Source organism: Melanotaenia boesemani, chromosome 19, assembly GCF_017639745.1.
Source record: "Melanotaenia boesemani isolate fMelBoe1 chromosome 19, fMelBoe1.pri, whole genome shotgun sequence".
NCBI lineage: Eukaryota > Metazoa > Chordata > Actinopteri > Atheriniformes > Melanotaeniidae > Melanotaenia > Melanotaenia boesemani.
In genome coordinates this window covers 3,802,256-3,819,950 of record NC_055700.1, presented here as the reverse complement: position 1 = coordinate 3,819,950, position 17,695 = coordinate 3,802,256, and the positions used below count along the sequence as shown (strand labels likewise).

At 43.7% G+C, this 17,695-nt stretch overlaps 1 protein-coding gene across 1 annotated transcript in view; it reads right to left on the bottom strand.

Moving 5' to 3' along the window:
• The window catches only part of LOC121629681 (scavenger receptor cysteine-rich type 1 protein M160-like), a 530,109-nt gene that overhangs the window by 287,880 nt on the left and 224,534 nt on the right, over positions 1-17,695 (bottom strand). Inside the window, exons 9-10 of the mRNA XM_041969398.1 lie at positions 13,747-14,052; positions 13,372-13,653 (exon numbers count right to left, since the gene is read on the bottom strand). Of these exons, the coding sequence (XP_041825332.1) occupies positions 13,372-13,653; positions 13,747-14,052 (588 nt within the window). The remainder of the gene's footprint in view (positions 1-13,371; positions 13,654-13,746; positions 14,053-17,695) is intronic.

The window sequence follows — 17,695 nt, the reverse complement described above, 5'->3', positions numbered from 1 at the left end:
ACTGGCTCCTCCCACCAACCTGACATCATCAGGATCTGAACAGAGATCAGAGAGTCATCAGTAAAAGAACAAAGTGAGTTTGATGAGAAGAGAAATGAAGCAGATCAAAGCTGCAGCTCCTCTTCTACCTGAGCAGGTGAGTCCAGCAGCTCTGCCAGGTGAGCAGGTGTTTCTATCAGAGTCTGAGCTTCTACAGTCCAGCAGAGCAGACTCATGGCCTCCACACTGGAACTCTTTGGTCCACATGGGAGCCTCCCCTTCTCCATAGAGCGCCCCCTGGAGGACTGAAGGAGGCCCACAGTCGAGCTCCCAGCAGACCACCTCTGCATCCTGCTGGTCAAAGTCAGCTTCACACACTGAGGACCAGGTCTGGTCAGACTTCACCTCCAGTCTGCCTGAACACAGGCTGGATCCATTCAGCAGCCTGACAGAGTCTGAAGACATCACACACCATCACACACACAGTTACACCATGATGAGGAGGAACTACTTTTTATAAATGGATCATTTTACACATCAAGAAGAAGAACAGATGATGGAATCATGAACCAAAGAAATCTGAATTCTTTCTTAGTTTCAGTTCCTCTGTCAGATGGTGGGGAGGATGCTGGTCAGGCCTGGCAGGCCCAAATGTGTCATGAAGGTCTACTGGGAACATCTGGTGAAGTCTCTTGTCAGAAAGACTTTCAACTCAGCTTTACTCTGTCCCACTCCTGGATGATTAAGCTTCTTACCCTCTCTCTAAGGGAGAAACCAGCAACCTATCAAAAGGAAACTCCTTTCAGCCGCTTGTATTCTTGACCAGTAAATCTAGAGCTTCTCTTTTCAGCTCAGCTCCTTCTTCACCACATCAAACTGATGCAGAGTCCAAATCACTGCAAACACTGCACTGATCCACCCGTAGATCTCTTGCTACATCCTTACCTCACTCCCGAACAAGACCCGGAGATATTTAAATTCTCCACTTGGGGCAGGATCTCATTCCCGACCTAGGGGAACACTCCACACTTTTCCGGCTGAGGACAATGGTCTCAGATTTGGAGGTGATGATTCTAAATCCAGCTGCTTCACACTTGGCTGGGAATCGGTCCAGTATGATTTAAGATCATGGCCTGATGAAGCCAACAGAACCAAAACTTCTGCAAAAAGTAAAAACTCAATCCTGAGACCACCAAACCGAATCTCTTCAACACCTCGACTGATCCTACAAATTCTATCCATAAAAGTTATTTACAGAATCAGTGACAAAGGGCAGTCTTGCAGAAGTCCAACCCTCAATGGAAAGAAATCCATCTTACTGCTAACAATGCAGACCAAGCTCATGGAGCAAGGAAGACTGAACAGCTTATACAAGGGGGTCCTGAGGCACTGGACAGTGGAGCAACCATTCACATCCTCTCCAAACTCCCCCTCCCCTCCAATATCTGAGTTTCTGCCTAAAAAAAAGCCACACTCTGCTTAGCCTGCTAATACCCGTAAGCTTTCTCCAGAGTCCCACAGGCCAAAAAGGTCTGGTATGGACTCGTTCGTCAGCTTGATGACATCCCTCACTGCAGGTGTCCACCAATGTTTTTGGGGATTACAGCTACAACAGGCACCAATCACCTTACAGACACAGCTCCAGTCAGCCACATCAACATTGGAGGTACTGAATGCAGCCCACTCAGACCCAATGTCCCCCCCTGACTCAGGACACGGTTGAAGCTCTGCTGGAGGTGGGAGTTAAAGATCTTGCTGACAGGAAACTCCACCAGACGTTCCCAGCAGAACGTCACCATTCGTTTTGCCTCCAAAACTCACAAAGTAGAACAAGAGGGTCCCCAGAAGGAGTGTTCTTCAACACTCCATCAAAGAACTCCAGAAAGGGAGGGGACTCTGAACTGCTGTTTACAGCATAGACACAATCAAGGTCAGGACCTGTCCCTCCACCTGAAGCCAAAGGAAGGCTACCCTCTCGTTCACCTAAATGTGCTGGCACCAAACTGGGGGGCAGTAAGTATGCCCACACCTGTTTGATGCCTCTCATCAGGAGCAACTCCAGAGTGAACCAGAGTCCAAACTTCATACAGGTGTAGAGAGTGAGAGAGAGAGAGAGAGAGAGAGAGAGAGAGAGAGAGAGAGAGAGAGGCAGTCAGTGTGTCTGTGGTAATCCAGACTAGTATCTTTCCATCCAGGTTCCACGTAGCTCTTGTTTGTCTCAGACCAGCAGCTATGTTCTGCCCGGTGTGATCTGGAAAAAAATGAGTCTGGAGACATTTTGTTTTCACTTTGAAATCTGCATCAATAAAATGTAGCGTGACATTTATAAACGGCTCTATGGTGCAGCTTGACCACAGGTCCATAGCGGTGGCGAAACATTGGACTGTAACCACGTCCTTCACAAAACCCTCACCACACTCACCATACAGGACAGGAGAGACACTCCACTAACATGAGGCGCATTCAGACAGAGAAGTTCTAAGAACACAGTCCTAAGAACTGTCCTAGTTCTATGAACTGCCTTCCCCAGGGGAACTGTTTCATGTTGCATTCGTACATGAGTTGGGGGGGACCAGTGTGACGCAACCGTCTGCAACATGACGTATGGCTTTAGCGCCACACAACAAGAAAAACCAGCAAAAAATAACAGCAGAAAACACCACCAAGCTAATATGGAGAAGGAAGAGATCGCCGCATTTATGCTCTGCTTGACGGGGATGTTAATGATGGACGATAAAATCAGGTCTCTCATGTTGAGGGTTGAAATGCACATAGAGAGTCAGGAGATAAAGAATCTTCTTGGTTTCATGGAGGAAGAAAGTTTCACTTATTAAACATGCAGCGATTGTATGCATGTCGTATGAGTAAACATGTCAGACGGTATTCTACTGTCTGTGTTGAGCAGATTACATTAAATGAATATTTTAGATTGCAGGTTCATTGTGACTTGTGTTCTGTTTCAAATGTTGCTGTGGCTCATTGAACAACATTTCTCACCGTCCGGCTGCTCCGGAGCAAAGCTGATGACTGGTGGAAAAAAGTTGTTCCCAGTTTTACCGATGAGCAGAGGATAGAGAATTTCTGTATGTCCAGGGTGACATTTCAATACATCTGTGGCCGCCTGAAGTTGCACTGGAGAGGATGGACACAACCACCTGCTGCAGATACTGAAGGAGATGGAGAACAGCCTGGATGCTTTACCTCCTGCCTTCCAGCTAATTACTACACACCTCTTCATAATAAGCATCATGTTCTGGAAGTTGGACAGACAGAACATACATGTATACATGATGTACACATTTAAAGAGAAAATGTTCCATAGAAAATGCATCATTTCATTTTTTTTTTTTTTTTTTTTTTGTGTGTGTTATGTGCAAAATAAAGATCTCATCATCTGCTATTAAGCTTTGTGTGTTTTATGGAATCATCAGTAGAAAGGTGGAGGAGAAATCCGTCACTGAAGGGCTGGTTGTGACTGAGTTATGGTTTAGAATTATGAGGACATAGTCACACAGATTTAGCGTATATGAAGGTAAAAATATAAAAAGGTGGTGAAATGTTTACAGGTGTGTAATTTGTGTCAGATCTTGGTTAAACATGATAAACTTCGTTCTGTGATATGGAGCATATTATAAAGTTGATAAACTAATGTATTTTACACCCAGGGATAAGACTTAAAATGTAGCGGCCAAAGATGGATTATTTAATATTTCATAGCTGTGATAAGTTAATAACAACTCAATATTTTTATTAGCTAATATTTTATAGATGTGGCCAAAGCACATCTAACAGACACAAACTGAAAACTTCAGACTCTTTACAAAGTCATTTATTTTTTAATAGTGAATACAGCAGAGCAAAAATAACGTATACATGTGTGTATATGCTCTGCATATCACACTGGCTTTTCCTGCCGCACGCAGGAGTCATTTGCTGCGGCGTTGACGGAGTGAACATGTCGGTGGTACAAGCTGTCCAATTTACTGTTTTTTCGGTTCGTCCCGCTCCGGTTGTCGTGGTCCTTAATTTATTTGTAGTGTAGGGACTTCCACAGACACTATTGAGGCAAAAGGATGGGTTCTGTCTATTTGTTTGACGCGCCGTCCATGTCCACAATGAAAACGCTCTTCAACCTGATGCGTTGTTTCCTTTATTGATAATCTTTCATGTTTGCAGGATGCAGCAATCCACTTGTTTAAACTTAACATGTGATCGTTTATATAGACTTTAGATATACTCTTGTCTATCCAGCTCAGCTTGTTAGCGTACAAGTTTACTAAATAAGTTTCAGCGGTCAACAAAAATTACGGCTACCCAGCCCTCCTCTCTCTGGCAAAACCACCCGTGACTGACTGACAACTCCTTCTTAACGGTTCCTCCCATCACCTACCGCATCCACGTGACCCCATGCTGCAAATCACCATGACAACCAATGTAAAACAAATCATCCACCCAGTGCTCATTTCTCCAAACATGTTTTATGGCTCCTACACACCAGCCCCTTATTATTGAGATATCTCATAATAATTACCTATATTATACCAAGTCGGAGATATAAAATATGTGCAAAAGACAAAGTTGTTCAGCAAACCATCATGCAATAGCTCACAATACCCCTAGTAATATTCTAATTAACCTTAGAATCCATCTTCAAATCAAAGAAAAAAAAAAAAGGAAAAAAAAAACAACTTTTAAAGAGTCCAAAAATCTGTCAATAAAATTTGAACATTTCAAGTCCAAAAGTCTAACTGGGATCAGCCTCCTGCAGCAGACACAGTTTCGTGATAGGCCGATCCATGCTGCTAGTCCGAGTCTTGATACGGACTTGACGAACAAATCCTCTTCGATCCGAAAAAGTCTCCATCACTCATCCCATTGGCCAAGAGTTTCTAGGTGCAGAACTGTCCATGATGAGAACAAGATCTCCCACGCTGAGGTTCCTCTTCACTCTAGTCCATCTCTGACGCTCCTGCTGTTGCAGTAAGTATTCCTTCACCCATCTTTTCCAAAATAAGTCAGACATATATTGGACTTGTTTCCATCTTCTACGTGTGTACACATCTGTAGGTTGGAATACTCCTGGTGGAAATGATGGTGAAGTCTTTAACAGAAGAAGGTGATTTGGAGTTAAAGCTTCCAGGTCGTTCGGATCCAAGGAGGCTTTAGTGATTGGACGGCTGTTAATGATGGCTTCAACCTCACAAAGTACTGTATGAAGGCCTTCTTCATCCAGGTTTTGTACCTTCATAATAGAATTGAGTACTTTGCGCACTGACCTTATCAGTCGCTCCCAAGTGCCTCCATGATGTGAGCCTGCAGGTGGATTAAAAGTCCATTTAACTCCTTTCTGCAGAAGAACATCGTTAACTTTCACCTGATTCCACTGTTCAATAGCAGTTCTCAGCTCACGCTCTGCGCCCACAAAGTTGGTTCCATTGTCAGAGCGTAGCTCACAAATCTGTCCTCTACTTGCAATGAAGCGTCGGAGTGCATTAATGAAGGAATCGGTATCCAGCGAAGGAGCGACCTCAATGTGAATGGCTCTGATGGCGAGGCAGGTAAAAATGACACCGTACCTCTTCACGAGGCTCCTCCTACTCTTCACTTCAAAAGGTCCAAAGTAGTCAACCCCCGCCCGAGTAAATGGAGGCTCATCTGGTACAATTCTATCATTGGGCAAGTCTGCCATCTGTTGGTTCATTGGAAGAGCACTTAGACGTCGACATACAACACATTTGGACAGTACCTTCCTTATAGCTGTACTGACCCCAACCATCCAGTACCTTTCCCTCAGCTTAGACAGCATGTGGTTACGACCAGCATGTCCCACCTCTTGATGTACATGTCTAAGCAAAAGTTCTGAGATGTGTTGGTCCTTTGCCAGTATTATAGGATGTTTTGTCTCAACAGGCATTGATGATCTACTGAGCCTACCACCAACTCTCAGGATTCCATCTTGCAACTGTGGGCAGAGCTTGCGAAGATGACTGGATTTCATAATAAGCTGTCCTTTCTCCAGGCTGGCTAGTTCCTCAAGAAATCTCTTTCTTTGACAGAACTTGATGATGGCAATCTCAGCCCTGTCCAGTTCTTCCACTGAAATACTCCTAAACACAGCAGTCCTCTTGAAGTTGCTTAGCTCTTCTTCCACAAAAGATTTTGGTTGTTCTTTGCTGACCTCAGACTGTGATAAGGTCAGTTGTAATTGTCTCGTCCTTCTTATACTGGACAGGAGCAGATCCTTGAAGTGAATCCTCCTTTAGAGCACAGAGAGACCAGTTCCTGATACAGTGAAATGGCTTCATCCTCAGTAGCTACTGACACAAGCCAATCATCTACATAAAAACAGTGCAATAATTTGTTCACAGTTTCCTCATTGTAGAGATGTCCAAAGTCCTCTGCACACTTTCTGAGGGAGAAGTTGGCACAGCTAGGTGATGATGTTGCCCCAAACAGATGTACTCGCATCCTATATTCAGATGGTGGCTGTTCCATATTACCTTTTGGCCACCAGAGGAACCTCAGCAACTTGGTGGAACATGGACTCAATATCTCTCATGATTACAACAGGCTCCTTCCTGAATCGTGTGACCACTCCTATTAAAGAACTAGTAAGATCAGGTCCCTGTAGAAGCTGGGCATTCAAAGAGGTACCTTGATAACTAGCTCCACAGTCAAACACAACACTGAGTTTTCCTTTGGTGGGATGGTAAACACCGTGGTGTGGTATATACCAAACTTTACCATCACTACGATCCAGCTCTTCCTCAGGCACCTTCTCTGCATAACCTTTAGCCAAAAGTTCATTCATGAATATTTTATATTCTGAATAAAATGGTGCATCCCTTTGAAACCTCCTTTTAAGAAGGTTTAAGCGTTGTTGGACAACCTTCTTGTTATTTGGCATGATGACACGGGCATTCCGTAAAGGTAATGCAATCTGGAAATGACCATCCACGTGTTTGGCAGAATTTGTGACCAATTCCAGAAACCTCTGATCCTCTCTTGACATTCCAGGCTGCTCATCAAATTTGTTTTCAGGAAAGTCATTTTTGAACTGTTGCTGCCAAAGTTCTTCCAGGTTTACAACGGAAACTCGGTTGACTGTTACATGTGGCTGCTCCTCACTAACAGTCTTTCCACAGTCTCCTGCAAGGGGTCCATTGACTGTCCAGGCCAGCCTTGTCCTAACGGCATATGGTCCACCACCGACACTGCACACCACTTCTAGTGGCTCCAGGGCCTTGGGAATATTAGTTCCTATCAGGAGTTCTATTCCTGCATTGATTTGAGGCAAGTGTATGTGTTTTAGATGTGGCCATTTCTTAATATCCTCTTCTGTTGTAATATTTCCTGTATGTACAGGCATGGACTCCTGTGTGTACACCTTTGGCAGCTCCAGAAATTTATCTCCTTCAAGTGCTGCAACCTCCAGTCCTAAGACTTGATTGCTGCTCACAACCCTTTCTTGTCCCATGGTTCTAAGGAGAATATTTCCTTTTCTTCCGACAAGGTGTAGTTTGTTCATCAGCCCTTCAATGCAAAAAACTGCTGTGCTTCCCTGGTCCAAGAAAGCATATGTTGTTATAATTTTGCTTCCTTTCTTTGACTTTACTTGGACTGGCACAATAGGCAGTTTACATTCCTGGTCTCCAGCCCCTGTAAGACCACTTGACATCAACAAGTTGTCCACATGTGGCTGTGTATTCATAGCAGTTTGTTCCAAGGGTATACATTCTTTGTGGAGGATAGTGGGATGTTTCCGGCCACACTTGGAACAGGAAATCCTTTTGCGACAAGCTTTACTGATGTGTCCTATACACAAACAGCCAAAACAGATGCCATTTTCCTTTAAGAAGGTTATCTTCTTCTCGTGTGCCATTTTTCCCGGCTGTACACATACATCCAGCAGGTGTCCTCCTCCACAACAAATACACATTTTTCTTCCAACTTGACTGGTTTCGTTGTCCCTTTTCACAGACTGAAGTTTGTTTTCCACAGGTTGCACCGTGGTGGCGAAGCTAGTCCCTTTGGTTCCTGGTCGAATTTGGGATTTAGGTTTGTTCATTCCTTTAGTTTGTGGTGAAGGCGGAGAATCTTGTATATTACCAAATACAGGATCTGTCAGTATTCTTATTTGTTTTTCAATAAATTCAGCAATATCTGTAAATTTGGCTCGTCGTCTGTGTCTTTCCTGCAGTTCACACACATGGCTCCTCCATCGGTCTCTGAATTTATATGGAAGTTTTTTAATGATGTTCACCATGTTGGAGGGCATGTCCAAATCATGCAGATACTGCACATCCTCCATAGCATTACAACACCCTCTAAGGAAGAGACTGTAGTTCTGAAGAGCCTTTACATCTTCTGTTTTTATCAGAGGCCATGAGAGGGCTTTGTCCATATAAGCACCTGCGACCTTCTGTTCATTGCCGTAATGCTCCTTCAACAGCAATTTTGCTTTGAGATAGCCACGATCTGGGTTGATGTGTTGACAGCTTCTCACCAATTCCTTTGCATGGCCTTTAGTATGTTGCTCCAAAAAATATAAACGATCACAGTTATTGGTTGTGTTGCACTCAACTCCATTCTCAAATGCCTTACTAAATGAGTGATACTGAAGTGCATCTCCATCAAAAATAGGAATTTCTCTCTTTGGGAGGACAGAGAGGCATTGCTGCTGGATTAAGAGAGCTGTTATTTCATTTTGTTTTCTCATTACTCCCACAACATCATTTTGTGGTTCCAGATCCAGCACATTTGCATTACATTTGCATGAGATGTACGCTGAGTATATTGATCGAGTGGGTTTGGAGGAAATGTTGAATATTGTTGGGGGTGATCACTTTGAGAAAGTTTAGTCCTTGCAGCTACATGCTTGCTTTTCTGCTTTGCTCCAAGATGCATTTCAGCATTAGCTGCGGTATTTTCCTTTACAGGAAGGAGAGGAATAAATTCATTTGCATCAATGTTTAGTGGCTGTTTAAACTGTTTCTTTTCTAGGTATGAATTCATTCCATCTGAAACTTTTGATGATCCTTTCCTGCTTATTGTGCTTTGAGTTTTGAGAACGTTGAGTGTTGCCATTTTTTCTGCTATTTCAGTTGTGTCCAATTGCCTTTCCTTTCTTTTACGCAGCCGCTCTTCCTCTTCTTCAAGTGCATGTTTTTCATCCAGTAATTTTTGCTTCATTGTTAAAGCTGCCAACTCAGCTTCAGCCATCAAACGCACAGAAGAAGTTGAAGATCTTGATGAAGAGGTGTTATGGCTTCCAACATTTGAAACACTGTCACTTGGCTTAATATCGTCCTCCTTTTCCATAACAGCGTTTGATGAGATATTTGTTTTCTTGATTTCATTTCCTTCAATTAAATCCACTTGCTTTGGTGAAACAGCTGGGTCTTGTTCCCTCTCCTTTATCCATTTTATTGTGTCATTTAGAAATGTATTGCTGTATGTCATGATACTTGAAAACCATTCCCTTTGTTTTATGATTTATTCCTGAGGTATCAGAGGGAGCAGATCATTGTGTAAATGAGAAGCCTTCTCACACAAGGCCTTTAAATCCACCGTGTACTGTTTTATTTCTCCAAGCTTTTCATTTTGTTTCATGAGTTCTTTAATTTTTGGTATCAGTCCTTTTATTTTGTTTACAACACTTTTGCGGTCATTTTGTAATTTTTCAATTTTATTCAGCAAGGCCTTTTCAGTGAGTTTGTTTTCTCTCTTTTCTCCAAAATCCATATCAGAAGTAAAGGCTGCACCACCTGTTTGACTCGTGACTCTTTTTTTTCTACTTTATTAATTTTTTTTTAATTTTTTTTATTTTCAATTTTTCATTGAATAATTGCATTCACTGTGTGCAACAACAAACAAAATTCCATTCCACAGAGCGGCATCTTAATTGTCCTTTTAAACATCATCCAAGCAGCACATTAAAGAGAGAAAGTGCAGACGTCAAGGAACGAAGCCAGCACGAAACATCGAGCATAACCAGCAGTCGTTCCATTCAATACCTCCCCAGAGGAACTTAAGCGAATATGAGATGTTGCTTTTCACACACAGACTTCCACAGGTATGGCTTACCTGCGCTCCTTATGACTGTGTCGGGTGTGGCCGCTTTGCGCGCGCTTTCATTCAGATCCACTGCACTTACTTGGCGTCTTCCTGGTTCCTTTGATATGACGCTGCCTGTGATGATTCTCTCGTTGAATGCCGTTTTTTGTTGACTAAAGTTGTAGTGACTTCCACAGACACTATTGAGGCAAAAGGATGGGTTCTGTCTATTTGTTTGACGCGCCGTCCATGTCCACAATGAAAACGCTCTTCAACCTGATGCGTTGTTTCCTTTATTGATAATCTTTCATGTTTGCAGGATGCAGCAATCCACTTGTTTAAACTTAACATGTGATCGTTTATATAGACTTTACATATACTCTTGTCTATCCAGCTCAGCTTGTTAGCATACAAGTTTACTAAATAAGTTTCAGCTGTCAACAAAAATTACGGCTACCCAGCCCTCCTCTCTCCGGCAAAACCACCCGTGACTGACTGACAACTCCTTCTTAGCGGTTCCTCCCATCACCTACCTCATCCACGTGACCCCATGCTGCAAATCACCATGACAACCAATGTAAAACAAATCATCCACCCAGTGCTCATTTCTCCAAACATGTTTTATGGCTCCTACATGTAGTCTTGTGTGAGTTTTCTACTTGCGCTGTTTCGCGTTATCCTGCATTCTCTGACTGAGAGCTGATCGTCAGGAATATTTTTATATTTTGCTGCGAACCTTCAAAACCGATGCAGCAAGGTGTGCTGGTGGCAGCAGGAGCATCCAGGATGCTGTTCGGCTCCGTCTCTGATGAAGTAAACATGGATCAGAACCAGATTATATACAAAAAAAGATGCAAAACAGGTGAAGTAAATCAGCTCAGCTATTTGGGTGATATCTGAGAACAACTCTTAGGTCTATACAGAAACTCTAACACTTCTTGACCTGTTTACTAACCTTCAAACTCCTCTGAGGTTGCGGTGTTTTCACTGCAGATGATCGCCTCCAGAAGCCCCACGCAGGGCTCATTTGCTGCGGCGTTGGCTGAGTAGGCAGGTCGGTGGTCCAAGTGGTGGAATTTTCTGGTTTTTCCTTTCATCTCACTCTGGTTGTTGCGGTTCTTAATTTATTTGTAGTCTTGTGTGAGTTTTCTCCATGTGCTGCTTCACGTTGTGATAAATCTCAGCGTTCTCTAACTGAGAACTGATCATCGCCAATATTTTTATATTCCGCTGAGAGCCTTCAAAACCTCTCCGAATGTCCTCTGTGGCGTAGACGGTTAGAAGAGCTTCGACCTCCTCGTCGGTCCATTTATCTCTTGCTCTGTTGTTGTTTTTGTCCGTATGTGCAACCGTGTTTTTTAAATGTGGCGGGGACACAAAATGCGGAAATCTGGCAAGGGGCGTAGCTACCAGTCACCAAACACCTACGTCATGAGGGTTCCTATAGAACCCCGCTCAGACCCTGCCTCGGAGCAGGAGCTAAAATGGTTATAGGAACTGGGGGCTTTGGTCCCTAGTTCCTATATGTCGGAATGCACGAAAAAACTGCCTGGTTCCTGAAAAGGTTATACTCATACTACAGTCAGAAAGGGGCTATGGAGATGGGATGGCAAGTGGTACCATTTGTCCAAAGTGTTGATGAGTTTCTTAAATCCCGGATTGTTCACTGTGTTAACTGAGCACTGGTCTTTGGAGAGTAAAAAGTTATGTTTGTTCATGATATTTGTTATCTCTTGGTGTCTCTGGGAGCTAGTGGATTATTTACAGCTGAAAACAGCACGAGAGTAAACTGAGAAGGAGCAAATAATCGGATCATTTCATTTTTATGATCGTTGAAAACCCAGATCGTAATTGAGATTAATCGGCCAGCCATACTGCTCAGACTCCTTCTCCACTAGTGAGGTGACGTTCCACGTACCTAGAGCTAGCTTCTACAGCCAAGGTTTGGACCACCGCGGTTCCCAGCTTCAGCCGCTGCCCAGCTCACACTGCACCCGACCCCTGTGGCCACTCCCAAAAGTGGTGAACGCACAATAATGAAGGTCCATGTCAACATTTCAGATTGAGTCCAACCAGACCTCATGGGCAAAGGCCCGGCTAACCGTGTCCAGGCAAGGGAAATGTAGGCCTACTATTACTGATCTTCATAGAGGTCTTTTTAAACAACAGCAACTATACAGTGACAAACAACCACAACAAAAAAAAGACAGAAAATTACTTAATAATGCAAATTAGGGAAGAAAAATCTATATTCTCATAAAATGAAGGAAAAATGGAAATTGAACAAAGGGGAGAAGAAAATTCTATAAATAAGTAACTCAGTGGTGCTAACTCAGCATATGTGTGTTTCACTAAGTTTCAGGGGCCTCTTTAACAGTGTAAAGGTGCTAAGCCTGTTGCTTAAAGCGCCTGAACTGTTGCTAATGGGAACTTTTCCTGACGCATCGTCGTCGCTGTCATACTTGTGTACAAATGCCAAGTCCAAGCCATCTTTGTCGTTTTGTCCTTTTATTACTTAAAGTGCTCATTAAATCCATAAGTTGCAGTTCTCACCGACCATTCCCAGTGTACAAGTATTACCTATCCATACAGCCACGTGTTTCATTCTTCTGTCCAACATTAAGGTGTAAGGATTGAGGGGACCATCAATGAATGAATAATGAACGGTCAAAAACTGTGTTCACCTTCCTACCAGCAACACCTGTCACCTGCAGAAAGGTTCCCACTTAAATAAGCAGCGACATAGGCTACACATGCTACCACCTAGTGCCCAAACTAAATATATATACAAGCACTTAAAATGGCTCCTACAAACAGTGTGAACTAGTATGTGAATGCCTTTAGTCTGTGTCTGTTTTATGTCTGGAGAGAGAGAGGATTCATAAGAATGCAAACTTTTAAAGGTACTGTATATAACTATGCAACTATAATCAAGGAGGACTTCCTATAGCTCTCTCTCTCTCTCTCTCTCTCTCTCTCTATATATATATATATATATATATATATATATATATAGCATTAATTACAAATATTGTGCTCTCTCCCCTTATATCATGCAGGTTAATTAGTAAATGGAAACAAACTTTAAGTCTCTTATTCTGTGCTGTGAAATTGTGGGTATCAATCAACATTACTCAGCATCGCCACCTCCAGTTGGGGACTGTAAACAGACAGCATTACGCTGCATAAAATTATCTTTAAAATAAAATGCATGCAAGTTTTTCCTTAATATCTTGTCTGTGGAGAGGCCACTGAAAACAAGCCCACGACACACTTTTGGGTTAGAACCCACCAGTTGACAATCACACCAAAGCTATGTGTGCCATCTACACTTACCTGAACAGGCGAGATTCAAAGTGGAGTCATCATGATCTGGTGTTGCACATTCCCTCAGAGAAGATCCAGACTCAATACAGTCAGAGTCGATCCTCCACACAGATGTGTCTGAGGTCTCCTCATTCTCTCCCACAGAAACAGCAGAACCACAGTCCAGATGTTCACAGATAACAGCTGCAGTTTTCAGGGTCCATCTATAACCATCCACTGGTCTCCATTCTCCCAGTTTCATCTCCAGTGTACCAGAACAGCGACTGGCTCCTCCCACCAACCTGACAGGATCTGAACAGAGATCAGAGAGTCATCAGTAAAAGAACAAAGTGAGTTTGATGAGAAGAGAAATGAAGCAGATCAAAGCTGCAGCTCCTCTTCTACCTGAGCAGGTGAGTCCAGCAGCTCTGCCAGGTGAGCAGGTGTTCCTATCAGAGTCTGAGCTTCTACAGTCCAGCAGAGCAGACTCATGGCCTCCACACTGGAACTCTTTGGTCCACATGGGAGCCTCCCCTTCTCCATAGAGCGCCCCCTGGAGGACTGAAGGAGGCCCACAGCCGAGCTCCCTGCAGACCACCTCTGCATCCTGCTGGTCAAAGTCAGCTTCACACACTGAGGACCAGGTCTGGTCAGACTTCACCTCCAGTCTGCCTGAACACAGGCTGGGTCCATTCAGCAGCCTGACAGAGTCTGGACACATCACACACCATCACACACACACAGTTACACCATGATGAGGAGGAACTACTTTTTATAAATGGATCATTTTACACATGAAGAAGAAGAAGAGATGATGGAATCATGAACCAAAGAAATCTGAATTCTTTCTTAGTTTCAGTTCCTCTGTCAGATGGTGGGGAGGATGCTGGTCAGGCCTGGCAGGCCCAAATGTGTCATGAAGGTCTACTGGGAACATCTGGTCAAGTCTCCTGTCAGAAAGACTTTCAACTCAGTTTTACTCTGACCTCCTCCTGGATGATCAAGATTCTTACCCTCTCTCTAAGGAAGAAGCCAGCAACCTTTCAGAAGGAAACTCATTTCAGCCGCATGTATTCTTGACCAGTAAATCTAGAACTTCTCTTTTCAGCTCAGCTCCTTCTTCACTACATCAAACTGATGCAGAGTCCAACTCACTGCAAACACTGCACTGATCCACCCGTAGATCTCTTGCTACATCCTTACCTCACTCACGAACAAGACCCCGAGATACTTAAACTCTCCACTTGAGGCAGGATCTCATTCCCGACCTAGGGGAACACTCCACACTTTTCCGGCTGAGGACAATGGTCTCAGATTTGGAGATGATGATTCTAAACGCAGCTGCTTCAAACTTGGCTGGGAATTGGTCCAGTAAGAGTTGAAGATCATGACCTGATGAAGCCAACAGAACCAAAACTTCTGCAATAAGTAAAAACTCAATCCTGAGACCACCAAACCGGATCTCCTCAACACCTCGACTGATCCTTATTTACAGAATCAGTGACAAAGGGCAGTCTTGCAGAAGTCCAACCCTCAATGGAAAGAAATCCATCTTACTGCTAACAATGCAGACCAAGCTCAGGGAGCAAGGAAGACTGAATAGCTTATACAAGGGGGTCTGGTACTCTATACTCATGAAGTTGAAGTCAGCAGCCCACCATCCACTGTACATAGTATTCATGGTGCACTCATTTCTCCTCCTGAGGCACTGGACAGTGGAGCAGCCATTCACATCCTCTCCAAACTCCCCCTCCCCTCCAATATCTGAGTTTCTGCCAAAAAAAAGCCACACTCTGCTTAGCTTGCTAATACCTGTTAGCTTTCTCCAGAGTCCCACAGACCAAAAAGGTCTGGTATGGACTCGTTCTTCAGCTTGACGGCATCCCTCCCTGCAGGTGTCCACCAATGATTTTGGGGATTACAGCTACAACAGGCACTAATCACCTTACAGGCACAGCTCCGGTCAGCCACATCAACATTGGAGGCACTGAATGCAGCACACTCAGACCCAATGTCCCCACCTGACTCAGGACACGGTTGAAGCTCTGCTGGAGGTGGGAGTTAAAGATCTTTCTGACAGGAAACTCCACCAGATGTTCCCAGCAGAACTTCACCATTCGTTTAGCCTCCAAAACTCACAAATTAGCACAAGGGGGTCCCCAGAAGGAGTGTTCTTCAACACTCCATCAAAGAACTCCAGAAAGGGAGGGGACTCTGAACTGCTGTTTACAGCATCGACAAAATCAAGGTCAGGACCTGTCCCTCCACGTGTAGCCAAAGGAAGGCTACCCTCTCGTTCACCTAAATGTACTGGCACCAAACTGGGGGGCAATAAGTATGCCCACACCTGCTTGATGCCTCTCATCAGGAACAACTCCAGAGTGAACCAGAGTCCAAACTTCATACAGGTGTAGAGAGAGAGAGAGAGAGAGACAGAGAGGCAGTCAGTGTGTCTGTGGTAATCCAGACTAGTATCTTTCCATCCAGGTTCCACGTAGCTCTTGTTTGTCTCAGACCAGCAGCTATGTTCTGCCTGGTGTGATCTGGAAAAAAATGAGTCTGGAGACATTTCGTTTTCACTTTGAAATCCGTGTCAATAAAATGTAGCGTGACATTTATAAACGGCTCTATGGTGCAGCTTGACCACAGGTCCATAGCGGTGGCGAAACATTGGACTGTAACCACGTCCTTCACAAAACCCTCACCACACTCATCATACAGGACAGGAGAGACACTCCACTAACATGAGGCGCATTCAGACAGAGAAGTTCTAAGAACACAGTCCTAAGAACTGTCCTAGTTCTAGGAACTGCCTTCCCCAGGGGAACTGTTTCATGTTGTATTTGCACATGAGTTGGGGGGGACCGGTGTGACGCAACCGTCTGCAACAGTGACGTATGACTTTAGCGCCACACAACAACAAAACAAAACCAGCGAAAAATAACAACACAAAACACCACCAAGCTAATATGGAGAAGGAAGAGATCGCCGCGTTTATGCTCTGCTTGACGGGGATGTTACTGATGGACGATAAAATCAGGTCTCTCATGTTGAAGCTGGAAATGCACATAGAGAGTCAGGAGATAAAGAATCTTCTTGGTTTCATGGAGGAAGAAAGTTTCACTTATTAAACATGCAGCGATTGTATGCGTGTCGTATGAGTAAACATGTCAGACGGTATTCTACTGTCTGTGTTGAGCAGATTACAATAAATGAATATTTTAGATTGCAGGTTTATTGTAACTCGTGTTCTGTTTCAGATGTTGCTGTGGCTCATTGAACAACATTTCTCACCGTCCGGCTGCTCCGGAGCAAAGTTGATGACTGGTGGAAAAAAGTTGTTCCCAGTTTTGCCGATGAGCAAAGGATAGAGAATCTCCGTATGTCTAGAGACATTTCAATACATCTGTCGCCGCCTGAGGCTGCACTGGAGAGGATGGACACAACCACCTGCTGCAGATACTGAAGGAACTGGAGTGTGTGCAGCCTTGATGTTTTACCTCCTGCCTTCCAACTAATCACAACACACCTCTTCATAATAAGCATCATGTTCTGGAAGTTGGACAGACAGAACATACATGTATACATGATGTACACATTTAAAGAGAAAACGTTCCATATAAAATACATCATTTGTTCACTTCTTTTGTTATGTGCAAAATAAAGATCTCATCACCTGCTTTTAAGCTTTGTATGCATTATGGAATCTATCAGTATCGGGTTGTGGGCATGGATGTATTATAGGAACTGGATAACGGACTGAAAATGGCGGCCCATTCATTTCTATGGAAGTTGCTCACCCAGCGCATACGCCGAAAAAGTTCTCAGGCTTCCGGGTTACTTCCGCATATTGGGCCCATAGAGCATGCGCAGTAGTGTCACCTCCCATCATGCTTCACGTCACTGTGAACGAGCAATGCGCAGCCCAGTGACCTGATCCAGCGACGCTCGGTCACGACATTAATCTGCAGTATGAGAGCTGTACAAACTCAGATGATGATTTTCTACGGCACACGATCGGACCTCGATGTAAAGTAATGATATAATATACGTGGAAAAAGTTGTGTAGTAATTGTTAAAATGATGGTTTGTTTTAATCTGATGAATTTCTATATGGGATTCGTAATAGCCCAATATAAGTCAGTCTATATTGTATATTTGTATAATCCCGTGTCAAATTTTCACGATGACTTACAATTCCTACCTTTATTCATGAATAATTTCAGGCACGTCTTTTGTAATAAATCTTAGAAGTCCTTGTTAATGCATTATTTCATTGTGCTACCCATGCATATTCTCTTTATTTTTCTGCTATTCCCTGGATGACACCAAGATTATCAATTGCGTCTCTTAA